The sequence below is a fragment of the Dysidea avara genome, chromosome 4 (assembly GCF_963678975.1).
Source record: "Dysidea avara chromosome 4, odDysAvar1.4, whole genome shotgun sequence".
NCBI lineage: Eukaryota > Metazoa > Porifera > Demospongiae > Dictyoceratida > Dysideidae > Dysidea > Dysidea avara.
This window is the reverse complement of record NC_089275.1, coordinates 128,892-153,336: the sequence shown is the minus strand read 5'-3', so window position 1 is coordinate 153,336 and position 24,445 is coordinate 128,892. Positions and strand designations below refer to the sequence as shown.

The 24,445-nt window shown below is 39.5% G+C and overlaps 3 protein-coding genes across 3 annotated transcripts in view; 1 reads left to right on the top strand and 2 right to left on the bottom strand.

The window, feature by feature from the left end:
- LOC136253339 (serine/threonine-protein kinase 16-like) overlaps nucleotides 1–24,445 on the bottom strand; it is a 31,922-nt gene that overhangs the window by 7,154 nt on the left and 323 nt on the right. Inside the window, exons 2-4 of the mRNA XM_066045990.1 lie at nucleotides 24,381–24,433; nucleotides 24,172–24,330; nucleotides 14,100–14,252 (exon numbers count right to left, since the gene is read on the bottom strand). Of these exons, the coding sequence (XP_065902062.1) occupies nucleotides 14,100–14,252; nucleotides 24,172–24,330; nucleotides 24,381–24,433 (365 nt within the window). The remainder of the gene's footprint in view (nucleotides 1–14,099; nucleotides 14,253–24,171; nucleotides 24,331–24,380; nucleotides 24,434–24,445) is intronic.
- LOC136252961 (uncharacterized) lies at nucleotides 1,134–5,223 on the top strand. Its single transcript, XM_066045545.1, has 7 exons — nucleotides 1,134–1,834; nucleotides 1,914–2,357; nucleotides 2,406–2,537; nucleotides 2,958–3,634; nucleotides 3,686–3,788; nucleotides 3,842–4,147; nucleotides 4,193–5,223. The coding sequence occupies exons 1-7, from the start codon at nucleotides 1,373–1,375 to the stop codon at nucleotides 5,159–5,161; spliced, it is 3,093 nt and encodes a 1,030-aa protein (XP_065901617.1). The 5' UTR covers nucleotides 1,134–1,372; the 3' UTR covers nucleotides 5,162–5,223.
- On the bottom strand, nucleotides 3,120–6,934 carry LOC136252962 (ATP-dependent DNA helicase Q1-like). Its single transcript, XM_066045546.1, has 3 exons — nucleotides 6,446–6,934; nucleotides 6,114–6,396; nucleotides 3,120–6,065 (listed from the first exon to the last, which is right to left on the bottom strand). The coding sequence occupies exons 1-3, from the start codon at nucleotides 6,654–6,656 to the stop codon at nucleotides 5,237–5,239; spliced, it is 1,323 nt and encodes a 440-aa protein (XP_065901618.1). The 5' UTR covers nucleotides 6,657–6,934; the 3' UTR covers nucleotides 3,120–5,236.

The following is a 24,445-nucleotide window of genomic DNA, read 5'->3' as shown; positions in this document are numbered from 1 at the left end:
GCTATAATATGCCAAGCAGAAGAACACTGATGAGGATTCTGCCTGTGAAATATGGTAAAATAAAACAACGTATTCTACAGGTTTTGGTACAGATGAAGTATGTGTCACAACAGACATATGGATGTCAAGGACCACAGAAGGATTTTTAACGGTGACTGCCCATATCATTTACTTGTGGAAGCTTATAAAAGTGTGGTTCTTGCTACAGTGAAGTTCACTGCAGAGCATATTGCTGGTGAGAGGGTCACTGATGAGTGGGGAATAACAAACAAGGTGGCAGCAACAAAATGCGCATGATACTTAGACAATTGTCATGTGCTATTGTGTGAATACACTTAAATTTGAATATTACTAATGATCAAGGAGTAATCACATCATCACATACCAACAAAGTCATGATTATGCATAACTACTAATGTGCACACATAATTTCTTCAATTGTGTGTGGCACTAACATCTAGCTATATTGTTGGTGGCTTCAATAACAAAGAGTGACTGATGTCATAGTTTTTATAATGTAGGTTGGCTTTGTGCACTGGAATTCTGCGCATCTGTGCAGTACTCACGCAGGTCCCAGTACAACCACGCACATACATAAAATAATTAGTTTTGAGCGGCAGACAAATGCCACAATTGGGATGTACTCTACTTCATTTGGATGATGTTGCATGAACTAACATAAAGTGTCTGAGTGTGGTGTGAAGATCAGTTTACCAATAGTTGGTGCATCACCACAATGAGCTATATTCTAATTCAATATGCATTTGTCACATAATAGTGGTATATATATTTATGTAGTCAATTTGAGTAACTGAATTGCAGCTCCATTTCTACATCCTAGTCATGGTATTGTTGTGTTGTTTACTTATTGCATGACCAAGTGTGTATGCAGTAAAGTATTGAGTATGGGTATTCAAGTTTATCAGCTGTACTGAGCAAGGTCAACACAACCATGTGGATTTGGATAGAGAAGAGTTGTATTTTATTTGCTTTCAGAATTAAGGTATCAGCATAGCCCAGGTGAATCCTTCATACGAAGAGCGGTTGCTCAATTAGAGGTCGTGTGCGTTCTATTAGGGTAGTTAAATGGATATAAAGTAATAGAGCTTCTGGTAGTTTCATAGTCTCGCGTTGCCAGACCCTAATTCTCCGCACGGCGCTTATCGATTGGAAATTATAAGCGCCTGCTCCGAAGGGTCTGGTGACTCTACAATAGACTATCCGTGTTCAGACTTCACCAGCGGCATGGTTGGTGTTGATTGGTTGTGGGTCCACACTGAAGAGGCGTTAATGGAGACTATGTGTCGTCATCGAATTGTAAGGGCTGCTTTCAACGTAGATTTGGCGCGCAATCCAGTCCCGGAATCAAAGGATGGAGCGTTGCTGCCTTTGTCTGTCGCTTGTGACGGACAGTACATCCAAAAGCAAGCGAAGAAAGCTTTACAATGTCAGCTGTGCCGAGTACAAGGTTGTACTTGAAAGACTGAGTCTACAATGTGCCAAGCGTCCATTTTCTTCCTACCAAGAAACTAGCAATCGTGATGCGTACCTATGTCATCGCTGCGTTGATGAAGTCAAGTCGATTGATAAGTTAGAGAGGGCTTTGCAAACGAAGACACAGAAGGTTTTGGACAAGCTAAACCGCTTGACTGTACTTCCTCAATCAACACAAGTGACAATAGGACACAAGAGGCCTATTGTAGCTTCTACAAGCAGCAATCCATCAATGCTTGAGCGACAAAAGAGACCAAGTGTAATTCCACCTCAACAAACTTCTAGTGCCACCAATCCTGGTCAGCCTAACCATCAATCAAGTTCACAAATTGATCTCTCTGTAAGTTACAGTTTAGTTCAATAGATTTTGATAAATAGTTTGTTAAATGCATTAATGATACTGATATTATGTACTGCAGGTAGTGATAGATTATCAATTTGGACCACGTCGCTACAAGATAACAGACCCTCTGCGTAAGAGCTATATTAGAAAGCTGACGTTTAAAAGATACAAGAAACTTGCTGGTCTCTTAGTCAATTCAAGCACTACAGCTAAATGCTTCCGTGATTCCTTTGGAAGAAAGGTCTGCAGTGAGCTGGCAGATATTTGCAGTAAGAAGGCCGATTCACTCTTACGAGATGTCAATGAAGCAGTGAAGCAGTTCAGCTGGGAGACAGTGTGGTTAGAGTTTGAGCGAAGGCTACCTACATTGGTTGGCTTGCTCCAGTTAATATTGCCATCTTCTAGCAAAGCAGTTTTGTGCTTTATTATTGGAATTATTCTGAAGAATAGATCACCACACATGGCTCTCATCCAACGAGCAGTGTCAGTTATGTTGTATGCCCATGGTGCTGGCAAACAGGTACACAGGTACTTTTAATCAATTTTGTGGTAACGACTTCATACATAGGTTTACAAGAGCTTGCAGCCACTAATGGTATGTCTTTCTCACAAGAGAACAATTGCACTTGTCAATCGGCTATCAGAGGACCATGACGCAGATGTTTTATTTTGGGCAGAAGATTTGAAGAGGTTTATCGAGGTAAGTATGTATTGTTAAGGGCCAGACCATTCTTTTTTTTTATTTGGTTCGGTTTGAGTACCCACACTTGTTCTCAAGATCCCAGTTGTGGCCGGGATATTTTTTATACTCTGTTACTACAATCAATGTAAAAATTACAAAATCATAGCGTTCCTGTTTTTCATTGAAAGTTTGAAATCTGTCTCTTCAATTTAATACTCACGCATAGAATTAATCTCGACCACAACCAGGATCTTGAGAATGAATGTTGGTAATGAACTACTTTCCAAAAGAAGAAAATGGTTAGGTCATGTGAGACTGGTCGGTTTCCTTGATTAAATAACTTAAGTTTACCACATTGCTAATTTTTTTGTGTGAGCTCCTTATAACAACTATGTGTTTAAGGACACATCGTACTCTTTGTTATTCATTATCATTCAGGAGCAGCCAGTACACCATGACATTTTAATAGCTGGTGATGAGATTGACATGGATCAATTCGAATCTCCTGCCCAAGACGAGGATTTTGTGATTGATAGCAACCCAATAAACAGCAGCTCATCAACATCGAGCAGTGACGATGCTGTGCCCACAGATGATAGTGAATCATCAGTCATGGGTTCACCAATTGATAGGTCATACACTGTACAAGAGACATCAATGAGTGAGCTGGAGGCTTCCTTTATACCACCACCGCACAGTCCAATCAGGCTTTCAGATGAAGACTGTACCTCTCCTCGACAAACCGAGGAAGTGTATCCTACTGCTGCGGAAAACAGTGTCGATCAACAGATGGTGACAAACTATACTCTTCGAGATGTCCCTGCAAACGATATCACTTGTACTCCCACTCTTAATCCGGGAAACCAGTCTCATTGGTCTGGGTTTAAAATAGTCATTGACAATGTGGATAAAAACTTTCGACCCAGATATCAACGAGTTGACCACCAAACTAAATCTTTGCACTGTGTCCACATGTATGCTTCCAAAGACCGAATTGACTTTTCATCGTTTTCTAACTCTAAGCCGGAACAAGTTAGTGTGACACCAGAGGACATTTTGCCAAATTACAGTGATTTTTCTGGTATAAAGGAGCACTTTAAAGTACTTGTTTCAAGGTTTGCGTCTTTGTATGTTACAAAAAATGTTTATGTTGCTTGAATCACTAGGGTGCTTGTGCAGCGTTTGGAACAATTTTCATCCCAGAAGAGAGATGTTCAGTGGCACTTACCTAGTGCATACAGCAACGAGATGTCAATGAAATCCACCGTAGTACGTTCATCCCAGTTTACTGTTACAGGGTGTTTATTGTCCATATCGTTCAGGTACCACTTGGCATAATTGATCAGAATGAAAACAGAGTTGACGAGATGGCTGAAATATTGGACCAGTTACACAAATACGTCCCTGCTAAGTCGTATGAAGTTACTACACACTTGATTGATGAGGGAGAAGAGTTAGTACACAGAGGATACAACTTTCATCAGATTGCGTGCACAGGTGATCAACTGACAGTAGCCCGTCAGCGTACTGCCAAAGCTGTACGGCACCATTCCGAAGATGAACTAGATCGATTAGAAGGATTGGTTCCATCTGTTGAAGATTGGCATACCAAGCAATTGCTCGTGAAGGTAAAGTTGTGAACACTTTTGTAAGACTTGTATAATTTTATGTAGGTGATATGGAAGTGGCTATATTCGAAGCAGTCATCGACTGAAATAGGAACTCTCTACCAGCTCAAAAACACAATAAACAGAACAAACGTCCCTTCAGATCCCAAAGACAACCTCAATGCTTGTGAAGACTTCTTGGGAGTGGTTTTAGAAGCACACATTGTGGCTGCTGCAAAAACCCTTTTATCATCTACCGAGTATGAGTCTGTCTTTGGTTTAGCCGCATCGATAGTTGATAGCTTTCTTCAGATTGATTTGCCCAATACACAGCCATCTCAAACACAGCAGCCGGGTAGATCAAGACGTCGTGGAACCAGACAACAACCTGTACCAGTTGATGGCGTTCACATTTACGGAACTGATGTCTTAACACTGGGACTCTTGTGGTTGGGATTTAGTGATGCAATTAAGGAAGGTGATGGGGATAAAGTCTTTGTATACTGGAAGTTTCTTCTGTTAGTCTTTAAGAGTGGAGGATGTCGCAACTACTCTATTGAGGCTGTTAAACTGCTTTATCAGACACACACCTTGTCTCCCAGGTTAGCAGCTCAATTGAAGTGGGGAAGGTTTATTAATACGCACGGAAGGCAGGGATGCAATATTTCAGGAGATTTATATTTGGAGCACCTGAATAATAGACTAAAAGGAACTTTGTGTAATCTTGGACCCAACAATAAAACTGATACTATTCAGCGGGCGGCTAAGACTGTTGGTGTGGTGAGCAAGGTGTGCCAACAATTTGAAAAGGAGACGTGTACTGTTAAAGACAGTGATAATCACAAACGCAAGCCATATACACAGGATTTTAACTTGATCTTAGCAATTCTCGAGGAAAAGGATGTGTTCTCAAACAAGCCAAACAGGGCACACAAGAGTTTTGCTCTGACACAAGGACACATGCAAGGTTTTAACGATGATAAGATTCATAAATGGCTACAAGATAAAATTGAAAGTGTCAAGAAATATTATTAAATTATATTGTTTGTAATTTTTTTTTTTACTCAATCAAATTTTACTCAAAGTATATTACTGTATGACTATAAATTGTTATGATTGATAACGATGCACACAGTCTATACAATCACAATTCTTTGCACAGTTGTCACAGCACTGACATTTTGGTGAGATCTCTCCAACGGTGTCTACGTTGTAAAACAAAAACCTCTTGAACAAAAGATTTCTGCGGCATTGTGAAGCATTAGTGCCGTATGATCTCATCTCTGGTGTTACATCTTTTGGCGGATTCCCATAAAACAAACAAGCTTTGGCTGGTTCTCCATCTCTACCAGCACGGCCAGTCTCTTGAACGTATTCCTCAATAGTGCCTGGAGTACCATAGTGAATTACTTTTCTTATATTAGGACAGTCTATTCCCAAGCTGAAAGCTGTAGTCGCAATAACCACTCTTAATCTACTGGTCATAGAAACGAATGATTCCAGTACTTTCTGCTTCATCTTCCTTTTGGAAGCTCTAGTGAACATGTCAACAAGTCTAAAGCGATGTAATCCCTTTGGATAGCCAATAGGCTCAGTGAAACTTGACCCCATCATTATTTCTAATGTACGATAAATGTCACCACAATCACTGTAACTCCGACAAAAAATAATTGTCTTTGGGTATGACACACGATGTCTCATCAATACAGTGGACAAACGGCGACAGAAATCTTCCAGCTTAGGGAGCTTTGCAGTTGAATACAATATGTTAGGAACATTAGGGGACAATCCAATAACTGCAGGGTCATGAAGAGACAGGCGTTCCTTAACTACCTTCAGGGTATCCAATGTGGCTGTTGCAGTCAAAGCCATAACATTCACCGCAATCAAGCTACGTAACTCTCCAAGTTTAGAAAAATCTGTTCGGAATTTATCACCCCTACAAGGACAGTTATGTAGATGACAGAAAACGAAATGGTAAACTCACCAAGTCTTTACACAATGTGCCTCATCAACGATTAAAGCAACCATTCTTTCTTTGTATGCTTCACTGCGCAGCATATTCCTAAAAGCCTTATTGTGAATAATGCTTTCAGGACTAATAAAAACTATTTCAATATTTCCCTCTAACACTCTCTTGGTCTCCTGCCAATCTATTTGCTGCTCACCAACATATGCAGCATTAATCCCCCTGCTCTGTAGCTTGACTGTTAGGTCCACCTCAAGTGATGTTAAAGGACTTATACAAACAGCCAGGCTGCTATTGCAACCTAGCCAAGATAACCACTTTCACCATTATTTATACACCAAAGATCTTACCTTTTATTCTATTAAAGATTGCAGGAAGCAAAGCAAAGATGATAGATTTACCATATCCAGTTGGCAAAGCTACGAACACATCCCTTCCAGATAAAAACACTGTAATAGCTTCCATCTGTTTTGGCTTAAGTCTGTTTATCCCCATCTGATGAGCAACATCGTCTATCATACTCTCATTAACAGTGGCGGTAGCTTCTGTACTGGCGGTCATTGCAACGGCGTGTCTCGAAGCGTGTTACTCACTGGATTGCGCGCCAAATCTACGTTGAAAGCAGCCCTTACAATTCGATGACGACACATAGTCTCCATTAACGCCTCTTCAGTGTGGACCCACAACCAATCAACACCAACCATGCCGCTGGTGAAGTCTGAACACGGATAGTCTATTGTAGAGTCACCAGACCCTTCGGAGCAGGCGCTTATAATTTCCAATCGATAAGCGCCGTGCGGAGAATTAGGGTCTGGCAACGCGAGACTAGTAGTTTCAGCTGTCCCTGTAGAGTTACCAAGAAATGAAAATGCGTCTGTGTCTCCCTACACATTGAAGACTGCAATAGCAACTAAATGACCTTATACCCATGATTCGTCACCTGGTAAGGTAGATGTATGTTCTATTAGAGTAGGTGAACGTAATTTTCCGTTCTTCCTTGCTCACAAAGGTGTCATCCTGCAGGGTGCAGTGTGTCATTGTAGGCAGCCTGGTCGGAGTGATCATGGCACGTTAACTTGCCACACCCACTACGAAACTATCCTTTGTTGACTGTTTCCTTCTCTCTTGCAGTGGTGTTGCTAGTAATCCTCCGTTGTAGGTCTGTCTATAGTCCCTGACCTGCTTGTCTTCTTGTCGCAGTAGCTATACTTCATCTAGAGCACAGCGGGATAGGCCTCAGGACGTCTATCCTTGTAGTGGACAGCACAGCAGGGTGCAGAGTGTGTATTTCCGGAGGGTCTTCCTTGTGTGGTCTCTGTCAAGTAGCCTGATAGAAATAATCATCACTCATAGACTTGCCACACCCACTACGAAACTCTCCTTTATTGACTGTTTCCTTCTCCCTTGCAGTGGTGTGCTAGTAATCCTTCGTTTTAGGTGTCCCTGACCTGCTTGTCTTTGTGTTGCAGTAGCTATGGTTCGTCTAGCGCACAGCGGTATAGGCCTCAGGACGTCTATCCTTGTAATGAACGTAGCAGGGTATAGAGTGAGTATTCCCGGTGAGTCTTTCTTGTGTAGTCTCTGTCAAGTAGTCGTAGACTGGCCACACCCACTACGAAACTCTCCTTTTATACTGGTGGCTGTGTTTGCCGGATGATAGCATATACACCAGATCACATGATCAAATTTACTGATGTGATTGGATAAATCATGAAAAAGTGATTGATCCTATTTCATTGTAAGCTTTTAGATAGTTGAACCATGATTTCATCTGATTTCTATTGGCAATGCGTGTATACCGGAACGCTGTATACGCGTATAGTAAACTTATAATGGTCATCGACAGTGATAAGTATCTCGCAACCAAGGTTAGCATGTAATTATAGACATGAAAACTACCTCATGACACACTGATTTGGATGGGTAGTTGGTCTAGTGAGTTTGTAGCTAATAGGGGGAAAAACCAGGGAGGAGCTTTTGTTTTTAAAAAAATTACGGCCTCGATTTTCCGTTTCTTGTTTTGTCGTCCACAGGGGGAGAGAAACATCTAGTGTAAGATGGGATGGGAAGGCTGGTAACATGATAAGGGTCTCCAGAAAGTTTTGGACAGATTCGTGTCTTCCTCGGGTAGCTACGGTGGTTTAACGAATCATCACCAATCCTGGATCAATAGATTCGCCTCATATTTTAGATTGGAATGGTACCAATTAGGATCGATCCAATTGGAATCCGACTAAGAACGAAGGGGCAGTGCAGGAAAAGAGTTAGAGAATTATTATATAGATAATGCATCGAACATGGTTGCAGTTATAAGAATCACTGGGTGGATACATATGCACTGCTTTGCCCACACTCCAAACCTTGAGGAAGCCATCAAAATTGATTCAACTTTTGCTTTTGATTAAGAAGTGTAAAGATATTGTAACCTTTTTTCATCGTAGTGTCAATGGTGCAGAAAAATTAACAGAAGTCCAAAGAGAAATTGGTTAATAAAATGATCCAGGAGGTTGACACAAGGTGGAATTCCACCTTTTATATGCTCGAAAGGATGGTGGAGCAACATCAGGCAGTAATGCCATGTGTATTACTACTGATGAACTACAGCAACTGATGAATGCTGTCACTGTACTGCAGCCCTTTGAAGCTGCAACTAGAGAAACTACCACTGAGAATTGCTTTTCAGTGTCTGCTCTAATTCCGTTAGCTAAGTCGCTGATGCATTTTGTTGCCCATTGTGATATGCCATTGGTAAAGGGGTCACAGACACAACTTCTTCATAGAGTTGGTGCAATGGAAAGTAATCACAACTTAGCTGCTGCCATTCTGCTTGATCCACAGTTGAAGAAGATTGCTTTCAGGGACCGAACAGCTGTTCAACAAGGCATGCAGCAGCTTGTGCAGGAGATGTCATCACTGTCAGTTCAAAGACAACATGAAGTGGAGTCTGCGGTGACTGAAGAAGAACCTACTACATTTACCAATGCTGAACACTTTAGTACCAGTGACAAATATGACTTGTGGGAATCTAAAGTCAAGGAATCACTTTGTAATAAATGCACACACTGCTAGTTATCTGTAAATATCTCCCAACCATTTTTATATCTATCTTTTTTTCATTGGGTGTAATCAGCATTTTGCTGCCTTTAAATTATTACAATCACAATCATAATCACAATGCAGTCAAGGAATCACAATGCAGTCAAGGAATCACAATGCAGTCAAGGAGCTGCGGATGCATCTCTCCAGGGAAGAGGAAACTATCCTTCCAAGGCATGATGACCCTTTGAGATGGTGGAGAGATCAAGAGAAGCACTACATACTACTCATCATATCAACACTGAAGTACTTGTCAATACCAGGCACATCTGTGCTGTCAGGATGTCTTTTTTCAAAAGCAGGGGAGCTTACATCAGCATGAAGTCGAATAAAACTTAAACATTGACATGTTTTTGCTTCTGAACAAAAACCTTAAAAGTGTTATGAGTCACGAATTTGTTTTGTTACGAAGCCATTCAAGATAGCAGAAACACGTGATTATTTTGTGTACAGTAAAATCATGTGCACCACGGAAAATACAGACAAATCCCATTTACAAATGTACTGTAGGGAAGTCATGCTTTGCACTACAGCGAATTGACACGTTGGGCTGCCAGCAAAAAGAAATGGGACACAAAGGAGGACAAAGGTAAGTCCATGATGCGTGCATTGTATGTACTGCGGTATGCCAAAAGGTATGTCTCGGGACAAAGCGACGTCTAACAGTGAAAAAATCAAGCCCATAGCCTTAGATGTTATCAAGTTATGTTTGCCTGAAGGCAGGCAGGCAGGCAGGCAGGCAGGCAGGCAGGCAGGCAGGCAGGCAGGCAGGCAGGCAGGCAGGCAGGCAGGCAGGCAGGCAGGCAGGCAGGCAGGCAGGCAGGCAGGCAGGCAGGCAGGCAGGCAGGCAGGCAGGCAGGCAGGCAGGCAGGCAGGCAGGCAGGCAGGCAGGCAGGCAGGCAGGCAGGCAGGCAGGCAGGCAGGCAGGCAGGCAGGCAGGCAGGCAGGCAGGCAGGCAGGCAGGCAGGCAGGCAGGCAGGCAGGCAGGCAGTTAGTCAGTAAAAAATTGAATAAATTTTTTTTTAAATTCCGTAACAATTTATTGGAAGCCTTTAGGATCCTACTGAAGGCATTTTTGGGCTTGGTTACACCTAACCAATACTGCCAAGGTGCCAAGATGGAGTTGTAAAGCTGGTTTTTGGGTGAATTTTTTTGGCTAGGAAAACACAAATCTCCATGATCCCTAATATACAGTACTACTGTACTGTATGATAAAAGCAATGCAGGTTTGTCTTCCTTCACTTATTAGGTGAGCATACCAGAGTGGTACATATTACTTATACCATGGGATTTGCCTGATATATATATGCCCGCACCCTCGGGCCGCAAACTATTAAGTACTGTATTGCTATTGTTCTCACAAGTAGGTTTTCTTTATGTCTTTCTGATCCTCAAACACAGAACATGCCACTACACTCCAATGGAGTATAGGAGAACTTCATGGGGTTTATACTAACTGTTTTCTCAAGAGGGAATCCTTACTTCATCTTCTCACTCACCATGTAATAAATATGTTATAGCATTCATGGCCTGGCACAACATCTTGTGTAATGTCTGGACACACTTGCTAAGCTCCTTTCACAGTTAGATAGAAAGAATGGCTGACCTGGACAAGCAAATATCAACCATCATCAATGAAGAAACAGAAGTGTTATAATCAGAAGTACTTCAATCTTCAATCTGAGATATCTATGAAGAGTAAACTCCTTCAAATGTGTCTCCACTTTTCCTCATCCACACTACTGACATAGCAAGAGCTCACTACCTCCAACTGACACTGCCTGGTGTGATGTGTCAGAGGGAGGCTGGATCCTTGTGGTTTCAGTTAAGTTTTTCTTAGCAGATTTCAATGTCATTGTGGGTTCTATGGTGATAAAGTCAGCAGACACCATGCAGAGTACCTATTAGTGTCCTTCCTCCCATACCACTTGCTGTACTACACGACACACATATGTGACTGTCTGAGCAAAAACTGGCTGTTTTTTTGCACATTCCTCGAATTCCATTTTATTGCAACTCTGTAATCTATAGTAACAAAGACTGGACAGCCAAAGTTTCAGCCTTTTATGATGAATGGTCTTGGAGTTGACAGTTGGAACAGTGATAAACTCGATTTGTACAGCAACAATATGGGAAATAAATTACGGGCACTTAGATAATCAATCATAACTTACAATTGAAACAAGCTACGAAGATGGGACTTGGCTCAATCTGTGCACAATAAACTAGCAAATCAATCAAGGTATAGAGCTTTCCCTGTATTCCTCCATGTTGACAAGGAAGAAGGCCATTTCTACTAAGAAATGACGACTGTTTTCACCGCATTGTAAAAAAGTACCCATAACTCATGTATTCTTTGCTGTGCAAACACGAAACAAAGATTTTCTTACTCTCCATGAACAAGCGAATCTATTGGTATATAGGTTTTATTGATTTGAACTTAATTTCAGTGTGTACAACGTAATTAAAACGTGTGTAAAATTTTTCATGTAGCTTGTGTATTTCTACCCAGTGTATTTCAATACAGTTTAATGGCAAAATAGAAATTTGCGAAAACGGCAGGTTTTCACTAAGCAGGTCACATATGACCAATACTACTGTGTGGTTACCATGGCTTGATTTACCTGGTAACGTACTGGAATGGCCATCTTTCTTGGTGTTGTGGTACACACTATCTGCCATTATTGGAGTTCAGAAGCGGAGAGGGAGAGAGTTCAGAAGCTGAACTATTTAAGTTCATTACTCCATGATGAATCTGCACAAGTAGTCGGTGGATTTTCTTTAATGAGTGACAATTATTAACACTCCTCAAGAACTGTTATGGCAACCCACACAAATTGGTGACAGCTCACATATAGGAATTCATAGGCTTGTCTCCAGTGACCATTACAGCTAAGATATTTATGCAGTTATTATGGCAACAAAGACTGGGATGAGCCACTGGACCAGAAACAATGGTTAAGAATATCCCGGTGTCCACATAAGTATTTGCTGATGCCAGACTCACACGTTATGGAGTGGTTGTGTTCATTTGTAGGAGCAGTAGTACATCTTTTGTTATGGTGAAGTCCAGACTTCAAACCACTGACCTTGTCTAAACATGGTACACTCACAGCAGTGAGACTATTTAACTCTGCATTACAAGCTCTCCACCTCCTCAGCTTGTCTGGTCATTGGATCAACAGGACCAACACATCGTATCGCTGAGATCCACAACCTCTCAGGACAAGATTGAAGGTGATACCTGAATGGTTCAGATCACAGAGTGATTGCCAGCTATTCTGGATTACACGAGGAATGTGAGGTGAACATATCAACGTGTTTGGCCTAGTTTCCGGATTTCAGCAAGTTTTCGTAGGATCAATAATAAAAACAGGAAGTGACGTTACTATGACTGCCACATAAGTACTGCCACATGTTCACACCAATCAGCCTTTTTATGGCTATAATATGTATCATTGCTGATTGGAGCAATATAGAGGTAGGGAGACTCTGCTCACTGTGTATATCAAAACTGGGAGGCTCTGCTCCCTAAACAAGATAGGTTAAACATATTGACGAGTAAGGGATGGGTGGGACGTTGATATGTTCACCTCACATTCCTCATGTAATCCAGAATAGCTGGCAATCACTCTGTGATCTGAGCCATTCAGGTAATTACATTTCAGAATGCTCGGATCACATATCAACGTGATGTTTGTAGAGAATCTGTTGAGGATGAGGACAGCACTGCTTGTCCCACAGAGTTACTGTTGGCTGGTTTGTAATAAAACCTCTCAAAAACAGATTCAGATCTCCAATGAGCAGCACCCATTATTTGATTTGTTGTAATTCCGGCTGATGCTGCTGCAGTAGCTGAAGCACTTCTCACTGAATGTGACTTAAATGTGTCAGTGTCTATCCCAGCTAATTTGAGCAGGGTAACTATCCATCTGGCCACTGAAGATGAAGATATTGGACTGTGGGGCTTGACATATGAGAGGAGAAACTTGTCCTTCCCTTCACCCCTAAAGGACTCTGTCCCTGCTGCATATGCTCACATTTCAAAGATGATACTGTTCCATCTCTTCCCTTTTCATACTTTAATCATGAGGCCGTTCAAAGTGTCTTATCGTTCTCATGAACCCTATACCGTTTCAACTGTGATTGCACATTTCTTTGTTGAAGGCTCGCTGTCACTGGTCAAACTAGAAACACTTTGCTTGCTTACTGGAGCCTTTGCTGATTGAGTGGATATCTTTTCCAATCATGTGAGCAACTGGCCGGAATCCATGTAAATATCTGGAAATTGTCCGATGTCCAACTATTATTGTGTGCACTGTGGTAGATGTGTACTTGTTAAACAATCACAGGCAAAGTACAGAAGATCAGAACCAGGAAAGGTACATGCCACCAGTGAGGTTGTTATTGTAGAGTGAAATGGTGGCTGTATGCTGCTTGGTTTGGTCTCTAGCCTTGCGACTATGGTCAGGCTAACAAAAATTGGGTTGTAGCAATTTTTATCAATTCAAAATCCGGTTGTCTGTATTTTCTTGTTTTCAACATAAGATGTGATGATAGACGCAGTACGACAATATCGTAAATATGACTCTTGACACATAAGGTATTTCAATGATGGTTTTAAATGGCAGTATTCTGTGTTCATTTTAGGGAGAACCCTTCTAAACAGTTTAGTTGACAACCTAAAACACTACACACATATTCACATTACAAAATGACATTTTGGTAGCAGATAAGGTCTTTAATGTCAGCTGGCAAAGAATTCTATAACTGAGTGGATTTACATTGCAACACAATGTAAAGGCCAACCAAGGATTGGCAAGAGTAGCTTTGGGGTCAGTTGTACCACAGTATAAAGCAGACTCACATACACACACACACATAAAGTGATCACATGATCTCACTTACTGTAATATCCCTATGAGCTATGGGGTCTGTCATGGTGTGCATCACTTGTATGGCTTTGCTGACACTGAGAAACAATCGGATTATGTACTGCTCTTCCATTGGCTGTGGTTGGTTACCATAACGACTGCTGATCATATCCTCCAGACTGCCATTCTGTCAACAATAACATGTTGCTATATTAACTACATTTACTATGGATATACACATAATGTTTCATAGTTATAGCACCACGTGATCAACTTGTGGTTACAAGTAGAGCTAGGCGATATACCAGTATTGTTAGTAATCTGTGATATTTAAGTCATACTGGTTTTGATACCGCCTGTTTTTTTTTAATACCGCCATACCGTCTGGGCACTATGGCCTCCCTGTGGGCTTGTTTCATCCCATATTTAGAAGGTAACTGTCTAGACATGTGACAATGTTTGTAGGTAGGTGTTGATGTAGTCAGCTAACCAAACTATGTAAATGTGGTAATTTGTACCTGAGGTTTGCTGAGCTACCATGGATATTTGGTGCAATTGTGGCAGTAACTTTAATATCAATGGCTTTAACATTAATACCGTAATATTTAGTAATACCGTGATATTTAGTAATACCATGATATTTAGTAATACCGTGATATTTAGTAATACCGTGATATTTAGTAATACCGTGATATTTAGTAATACCGTGATATTTAGTAATACCGTGATATTTAGTAATACCGTGATATTTAGTAATACCGTGATATTTAGTAATACAGTGATATTTAGTAATACCGTGATATTTAGTAATACCGTGATATTTAGTAATACAGTGATATTTAGTAATACAGTGATATTTAGTAATACAGTGATATTTAGTAATACCGTGATATTTAGTAATACAGTGATATTTAGTAATACCGTGATATTTAGTAATACAGTGATATTTAGTAATACCGTGATATTTAGTAATACAGTGATATTTAGTAATACCGTGATATTTAGTAATACCGTGATATTTAGTAATACCGTGATATTTAGTAATACAGTGATATTTAGTAATACCGTGATATTTAGTAATACAGTGATATTTAGTAATACCGTGATATTTAGTAATACCGTGATATTTAGTAATACCGTGATATTTAGTAATACCGTGATATTTAGTAATACCGTGATATTTAGTAATACCGTGATATTTAGTAATACCGTGATATTTAGTAATACCGTGATATTTATTAATACCGTGATATTTAGTAATACCGTGATATTTATTAATACCGTGATATTTAGTAATACTGTGATATTTAGTAATACCGTGATATTTAGTAATACTGTGATACTTTTTATGGAAGGTATACCATTTGCTATTTTTCAATACCGCCCAGCACTAGTTACAAGGTGGGGTCAAGGTAGGATGCCAAGAGCTGGTATTACTGTACACTCAATTTTACAATGAAATATGCTTAATGGTCTAAAATTGATGTGTGTAGAGTTGTTGACTGCTCTATTAGAGTATTTTATTGTTAGTGATCTTGATCATCTTATGGTTACCCAGTCAAGTTGTTCTCTCTCTAAGAAATACTTTGCTCAATATGGGTAGGTCTCCAAGGCTTACCCAGGGGGTTGGATTACCATAGAGAGTACATAAAGGAACAGGAGATGACATCACAAAATATGTTCACTCTATTGTACGGTCATGACAAACACCTTGGGGTGTTTGCTGAGCTTGTATCAGAGACACAAATTGTTGTAATGTAGGGATGAGCTATTATTCAATCATCGTGATAATAGTGATTATTTTATTGGCGATAATCCATCATGTACCTCTCACTAACTAGTGATAATCAAAATCGGCGATTATTGTGATAGCCAGAGCAATAGCTAATTTTGACAAATCGTGATGTGTGTAGTGTTTTAATCACAAGTTACAATAATCGTGATAATTGTTCATGACAATATCGTAAATTAATAAAAATATACCAATATCACCCATCACTATTGTAATGACAGAAATTTGTGACCACAGATCATGAAACACTGTTACAATGTTATGCATGTAATAACATGACAGATCGTATGTATTCTTAAAGGCAAAGTGATAGGTACTTTGTAACAGAGGGAGCAAAAGGGTATTGAGTATTATTGGTGACACGTCAGTTAGCATTAAGGCTAATGTAACCACTGCTCTACAATCACTAACTTTGTACTAAGAGGAGCCTGTATTCTATTTTATTGGTTCACTGTTTAATTTTGTTCTGAGCACATGTTTATTAAATTCTTCTTTCAATCCACCGGGTTTCCATGAGGATTACGCATAGGTAACTAGTTTTTATTTGAAGTTAATAGGTGATTTCATTCCGAAGTTATATTACCCATGAATTTGAGATAATTTACCTCCCCATGGGTAATTTACATCCCAAGGGCAGGTAAACTCAGAGAATTTTGCAGCTAATAAAATTCAAAATGGAATTACAGTGGAACCTGTCTAAAGTGGTCACCTTTGGGCCAGAAATATTTGGCCTTTATAGAGAGGTGGCTGCCTAACTCAATATCCTCTATAAAGCAGCCATAGGCAACAAACCAAGATTTGGCCTTTATACGAAGATTCCTGGGATTATAGCTATCCCACATGTCTACATTTCAATCCATTACATAGCTAAAAGGCATAAACAATGACCAACAAGAGCCAGAAGATACTGTATGGAGACATTATCACTAGGCTGCCTTGCTACAAAGCCAGTGAAGGAAAAGCTGTAGTTTAACTTTCATTTTAGACTAGAAAGACAGTTAGCTGGTAACTGCACAATTGTAAATTCAGGAAATCAACATATTGTGAGGTGAAATTTATATAACAAGAATTGAAGCCTGGTAAATGTGCAGGACCAGATAACATTCCTACACATATCCTAAAGTTGCTTATATAGCACCAGTTCTACAAGTAATCTATACACAATCTTATCAAACAGGTATACTACCAAATGATTGGCTTACCGCCAATATTGTCCCTGTGTATAAGAAAGGTGATAGAAGTATCCCTGCAAACTATAGGCCAATATCTTTAACCCCAGTGTGTTGTAAAACCAACACATCACTTGTCACCACATCCTAGATCATCTGAGCACATATAATATTATTAACCCAATACAGCATGGCTTCATGTCTTGTCTTTCCTGCCAGACACAGTTGATACTCCTCGTAGTGAAATACTTAGAGCAATGGACCAACACTATCAAGTTGATTTAATAATGTTAGACTTCTCCAAAGCTTTTGACACTGTAGCTCACAAGAAACTATTATTAAAGTTAGAACATTATGGCATACACTCAATTATTCATTTATGGATACAAACATGGCTTATTAATAGAATCCAGAAGGTTGTTGTGGAAGGAGAGACATCTACGAATTTGAAAATTTTATCTGGAGCTCCGCAAGGAACAGTTTTAGGTCCACTGATATTTTTATTGTACATTAATGATCAAGACACATGGTAGTGTGTCATGCGACCCAAGAAGCCGGTGCGCCACACTGTGAGTATATTAACAGGAAGGAAGAAAACGCGATTTTCACACCTTTGTAGCTCTGTGATCCCTTGTCTGATTGAAACCAAATTTGCTACAGAATTGCCCGCTAGGTAGGGGAGTCTACATTCCAAAATTGAAGAAAATCGCTCCAGCCATTTCTGAGATACGAGCGACCAAAGTTAGGGTTTTTTTTCTTTGTTTTTTTCTTCTACTTCTTTCTTTCGCACACTTTGCAAAATCTGCAATAAAACAAGAATGCGTGCTCCAATCGAGCTGAAATTTGGCACAGTTAAAGGGCTTATTATAGCGGATTTCAGTACCAAGTTTGGTAGAAATCCGATGAACATTCACGGAGTTATGACTGATTATTCGCGTAAAATAAGGTCGAAGGTCTGTCACGCCCACAGGGTAAACCCCTTGAAGGAATGAGCTGAAAACTACTATGTAGATGGGGTAACTATCGTAGGAGTGCCTCCTTGTGGTTTGAAAAGAATCGAGCTAAAGGCCATCGAGATACAGGGCTCCTGGTAATGTTTTTGAGTGTACAGTCAAATTGCCAGTACAAGAATGGTACACTACTGCTGGAGAGCAGCCTTACAAAGGCAACAATATTTAATTAAGCTGTTTGTTTATGGTTTGTGGCCACAAGCTTTACCTCAAGCCAAAACGTTGATATTTGAACACCAGCCTACTCGTACTTGTCAGCTATACATGAATGTGCAAAATGTATTTAAAACCATGTTACCAGTGTTACCTTTGACTTGTGGGATGCATGAAGTGCTAAGACTATTGTACTGGACTAGAAACAGTGTGTTACATTAATTTATGTTACTTTTGGCATGACTACACCTTTAGTACTGAAAGCTTCACACTGGGTACCAGTACATTTAAATGTTTTGACAGGACAACAATAAAAGTCATTGCACAATATTGACCCAAAATTGGCTGATTGTCGAACATTATTTTGAGCCCTGAGATATGACACAAATCTCAACTTGTGTCCTAATTACGCGATTGATTTTATGAATAAAAAACTATTAGTTTTCACACCTACCTGGCATACCGCTTAAAGCAATGAGCTTGAAAATTGGTGTGCAGCTGAAATAATCATCATAGAAAATCCTTGCAGTAGTACAGAAGAATGGGATTACAAACCACTGAGTTATGATTTGAAAGCCAAGTACGTGTAGCAAATGCGAGATCGAAATACTCTAATACAACAGTCACCCTGATAGAGCATTCAGCCATACGTTTTTAATTTACTCCATTATAGAATATTATATACACTACAAGTTATTTTGTAGGGAGTTCAGCTACAACAAGTCACTCTGTAGAGAATTCAGCTACAAACAAGTCACTGAGTAGAGAGTTCAGCTACAAAGAAACTACCCAGTAGAGAGTTCACCTGTATACACAAGTTAGCTAACCTATAGAGATCAGCTACAAACAAGTTACTTTATACAATGTTCAGCTACAAGTAAGTCACTCTGTAGAGAGTTCAGCTACAAAGAAACCACCACGTAGAGAGTTCAGCAGCAAACAAATCACCTGTAGAGAGTTGCTAGAAACAAGTCACCCTCTAGAGAGATCAGCTAGGAACAAGTCACCCTGTAGAGAGATCAGCTACAAAGAAACCATCCTGTACAGAATTCAGCTACAAACAAGTTACCCTATAGAGAGATCAGCTAGAAACAAATCATTTTGTAGAGAGTTCAGCTACAAACAAATCACCCTGTAGAGAGTTCAATTACAAACAGATAACCCTATAGAGAGTTCAGCTAGAAACAAGTCATCCAGAGATCAGCTAGAAGAAATTACCTTGTAGAGAGTTCAGTTACAAAGAAACCATCATGTAGAGAGTTCAGCTGCAAACAAATCAATTTGTAGAGAGTTCAGCTACAAACAAGTCATGTTGTAGAGAGATAAGCTAGAAACAAGTCACCCTGTAGAGAGATCATCTAGAAGAAGTCACCTTGTAGAGAGTTCAGCTACAAACAAATCACCCTGTATAGAGTTCATCTACGAACAGATCACTGTGCAAAGCATTCAGCTACTCTGTAGAGAGATCAGCTAGAAGAAGTCACCTTGTAGAGAGTTCAGCTACAAAGAAACCATTCTGTAAAGAGCTCAGCTGCAAATCACTCTGTAGAGACTTCAGCTCCAAACAAATCACCCTGCAGATAGTTCAGCTCCAAACAAGTCACCCTGTAGAGAGATCAGCTAGAAGAAGTTATCTTGTAGAGAGTTCTGCTACAAAGAAACCACCATGTAGAGAGTTCAGCTGCAAACAAATCAAATTGTAGAATGTTCAGCTACAAACAGATCAACCTGTGGAGAGATCAGTTGCAAACAAATCACCCTGTAGAGAGTTCAACTGCAAACAAATCACCCTGTAGAGAGTTCAGCTCCAAACAATTCACCCTGTAGAGAGATCAGTTAGAAGAAGTCACTCTGTAGAGAGATCAGCTAGAAACAAGTCACTCTGTAGAGAGTTCAGCTACAAACTAATCACCCTGTAGAGAGATCAGCTAGAAAAAGTCACCTTGTAGAAAGTTTTGCTGAAAAGAAACCACCATGTAGAGAGTTCAGCTGCAAACACATTACCCTGTAGAGAGTTCAGCTACGAACAAATCACCCTGTACAGAGTTCAGCTAGAAACAAGTCATCCTGTAGAGAGATCAGCTACAAACAAGTCACCCTGTAGAGATATCAGCTAGATACAAGTTACCCTATAGGGATCAGCTACAAATAAATCATCCTGTATGTGTCGAAAACAAATCACAATGTAGAGAGTTCAGCTAGAAACAAGCAATGAGGGTTTTAGCTACAGTTCAGTTATGTATAAGAAGACCTACAGTATGTGATTATCATTCATTGTTAAATATACAAATATTTTTCATCAGACAAAAAGCTGTACACAAAATCTCTTCCTTTGTTCCACAATTCCTGCAGAAAAGAAAAAAAAAACAAGTTAAAAGTAAGCACCAAAGCCAGTTTATGGCTGGCTTTGTGGCTTGCAATACTAAAAGAAATGAAATCTAATCCAAAACAGCCAAGCTGTAAAAAAAAGAGTGCGGCCCTCAGAAAAGCCAAGGTGAAAAAAAGATGTGAAATTCAAGGTGGCGGCCAAGAAATGGCTGTGATGATAGGTTAATGGTAAAAATTTTAATTATGACAATTCAGGTGAATTTGGTGCCGAATCATTGTAATTAAAATTCACCTGAATTGTCATAATTAAAATTTTTGCCATTAACCTATACCATCACAGCCATTTCTTGGCTGCCACCTTGGATTTCACATCTTTTTTTCATGCTGGCCTTTTTGAGGGCCGCACTCTTTTTTTTACAACTTGGCTGTTTTGGTTTAGATGTATGTACCAGAATAACTTCATCTATCTGTTTATTAGCTGGTGACTGTGTTCTATACAGAGTTATTAAGATCACAATCATTTACAAGACTTGAACACTTTAGTAGAATGGACTAAACAATGGCAAATGATATTGAACCTTGCCAAATGTGTTACTTTAAACTGTACTCGACCTTTATCACCATCCTTGGCTTCCTATTCGACCAATAATACACTCTTACAGCCAGAGTAACAACATAAATGCCTATAGGTGTGCTATTACATAACTCCATGTCCTGGTCTAAACACATTCAAGAAGTAATCAATAAGACAAGCAAGACATTAAATTTTGTGAAATGAACATTATACCAGCGTGAACCAACTGTTAAAGTTGCTGCATACACCACATCAGTGAGACCGATACTGGAATATGCTAAATGTCGTATGGGATCCTCACCAACAATACCTACAGAAATTGATAGTGGTACAAAGGTGAGCAGCTAGGTGGGTCAAACAAGATTACAGACTAACAAGTAGTGTATCTGAAATGATAAATGATCTCCAGTGGTCTACCCTACATGAACGCAGAAAGTTTAGCAGATTAATTATTTTGTATAAATTTTTACAACAAGATCCACCTGACATAAGTATCGCAGATCATTACTCACATCACTCCTTGTCTCACTGTACACGATTATCACACCATCAACGATTAATACCACCTTTAATGTCATCCAACTATTATCAGAAAAGCTTCTTTCCTCACACCATTATTGATTGGAACAATTTACCGAATGAAATATTTGAATGCTCTACCCTAGATGAAATATTTGAATGCTCTACCCTAGATGAAGCCTTGTATCACTAAAGTTTTTATGGTTATGTATGACTAGCGGCTGGACCGAACATTTAAACAATTGTATGTCTTCAATTTACAATGTATTGTGCTTATTATTTGGGGTTGTGCAGTTGCACCCCCCCCCCTGTGTTGTATCAACCATACGGCTGTCTTTCACAGTATCCAAACCCAAATTGCTAACCACATGATAAACAGTTCAGCTGGTAAAGCACCTCCCTGAAGTTGTTGTGGTTACTACTGTATAGGGTGTGGGTTTGAATCCAGCCAGTGACAAAACTTTTTTTCCATTTTCCTTTTTGTTACACACTTTTTGTATCTCAACTTTAATTTTTCTCACAGTAAGTTCATAGCATCCTGGTATTGCTCCACAGCATGTGGAAGGTGGAAAAGTGTATAGTAGCACATTTAATTTGATAGGTATGGTTATGTACAAGGTGACTCTATTTAGGTTCTCACTCCCCTATATATAGGAGTAATTTTGCACACTCCTATGTAAAAGTTCTCCTATCAAATGGTACAGTAGTACCAGTTAAGTAGGGATCCAGGTGAAAATTGTGTGTGCTGCCAAAAATTCCGCCTTTGAAAACCATCCTAGAGACATCTTATGAGACAAAAATCACCTTTACGGAATAGTACTAGTCCATATCATACAGTACGATAGTAACTATAGTAGGGACCACAAAGGAGTAGGCGTGGCCCACAAAATAATATCACCCAAAAACCAGCCTCAATTTTCCCTGATGACGATGAGGCAGTATTGGTTAGGTAAAACTAAGCCAAAACAAGCTTTCAGATTGACCCGAAACGCTTTCAACAAGTTGCTACGGAATTTAAAAAAAATTATTCAATGGAATTTTCTACTGACTGAGTAAGTAACTGACTGACTGATGCCTTCAGACAAGCATAACTCGATTACGGCTAAGGCTACGGGCTTGATTTTTCACTGTTCAACGTCACTTCGGCCCGACAGGTGCCTTTTGGCATACCGCAGTACGTACAATGCATTCTTCATGGACTTACCGGTGTCCTCCTTTGTGTTCCATTCATCTTTTCTGACAGCAAAAGGTGTCGATTTGGCGGTAGCACGTGACGGCTTCCCTTCGTAATGGAAAACGTCCGTATTTTTCATAGTGGCTATTTTGATTGCAGAGGTACTTTTCAAACAGTTTTTGATTCGTACTGCTGTGTAACGGGTTGAACATATCCGACAGCGAAGAGTAATGGATAATTCACTTCAGACAATCATTAATATAATTGGGGCACGCGGCACTATTTCTTTCTTTTGGTATGCGTGGATTGTAGAGGTGCTTTTCGAACAGTTCTTGATTCAAAATGCTGTGTAACGGGTTGAACATAGCTGACAATGAAGCGTAATGGATAGTTCACTTTTCAGACGTTAATTGATATAGCTGGGGTGCGTGGTGCCATTTCAGATGCGGTATGTGTGGGTTCACCAGTCATAATAAAATTATTACAAAAAAAGTTAACAAACAAGTACATGAAAAAATTTGGAATTTTCAACTAGAGTAGGGACCATAGCACATCAATAAAAAGTACTGAAACAAGTTGGAGTAGTCCATGATATTAAATCACCGTAAAACAATTAGAAGTGTTATATCCCTACTTTCATTGACTAGAATTTATGTTAACAATGTAGTGTCAATTAGTGTTGATGCGTGTTTAGTACATACTGACAAAATTGCATACACAGCAACGCTTATGCACAGCATGTATATATACAGCGAGTATGGTATTAACTATTATTATTATTATTAGACTTTACAGCATATACAAGGGCGAAGTGACACAAGGAAGGATATACAAAAAGGAAAAGGGTGTATGCTGATGGTCTGGTAGCAACCTGTGCTGCCAGCCATAAGAGTAATTACAATTAATTACTTAACTACTTACAAAACAGAAAACAAAAGCTTTACTTACAGAAAAAGAAAGGGGAAAAAAAAAGAAAAGAAGCTACTTAACTTACTTATTTAAAATTACAGGGGTTATATAAGCACATTTATTACAAGGACACAAATAAGAAAAAGTACAGGGATTATCAGGGTTGAAATGATGAATAATGTTCCATTAGTGTTTGTAAATTATTAACTGGGAATAGCATGGGTAGCAGTGAAATTTGGGATAAATACCACTCTTGTTACATTCAAAATGGAAATTTCAATGCAACACTCGTGGTATTTATCCCAAATTTCACTGCTACCCATGCTATTACTAGTACTGATATTATTATAGTTACTCTATTTTATGGGTAATATGTAACTGCAACTAAATAGTTCAGTTGTAAATAATGTATAATATGTAACTAGTTACTTTTAAAAGTAACTGTCTCAACACTGCCTATGATGATATAGTCTCTAACCTGATAATATGGAAACAGCAACAAGGCTTCTGATTGGCTCCTTTCAGTGATCACATGATCCACTAATTCGATCAAGTTGTCATGTTGTAATTGACGACACATCATGATCTCATTGTCAATGGCAACCCGTTGCTCTGGTAACTGGATTAGCAGCTTTTTCTACAGTGCATGTACTAATATCACGTGATCATCAATCAGGGCGGGCCCACCAGTGCAAAGTGTTCCCCTCTGGCATTTCTCACGTGATATACATAAGAAAACCCTACAAGTACAT

Bases quoted from the DNA above. Each gene is read 5' to 3' on its own strand.
- LOC136252961 (XM_066045545.1), top strand. From the start codon at position 1,373: ATGGAGCGTTGCTGCCTTTGTCTGTCGCTTGTGACGGACAGTACATCC. The intron at 2,358-2,405 runs GTACACAGGTAC...CTTCATACATAG, and splicing joins CCCATGGTGCTGGCAAACAG to GTTTACAAGAGCTTGCAGCC. The intron at 3,635-3,685 runs GTTTGCGTCTTT...TTGAATCACTAG, and splicing joins TTTAAAGTACTTGTTTCAAG to GGTGCTTGTGCAGCGTTTGG.
- LOC136252962 (XM_066045546.1), bottom strand. From the start codon at position 6,656: ATGACCGCCAGTACAGAAGCTACCGCCACTGTTAATGAGAGTATGATA. The intron at 6,397-6,445 runs GTAAGATCTTTG...TATCTTGGCTAG, and splicing joins AATCTTTAATAGAATAAAAG to GTTGCAATAGCAGCCTGGCT. The intron at 6,066-6,113 runs GTGAGTTTACCA...CTGTCCTTGTAG, and splicing joins GCACATTGTGTAAAGACTTG to GGGTGATAAATTCCGAACAG.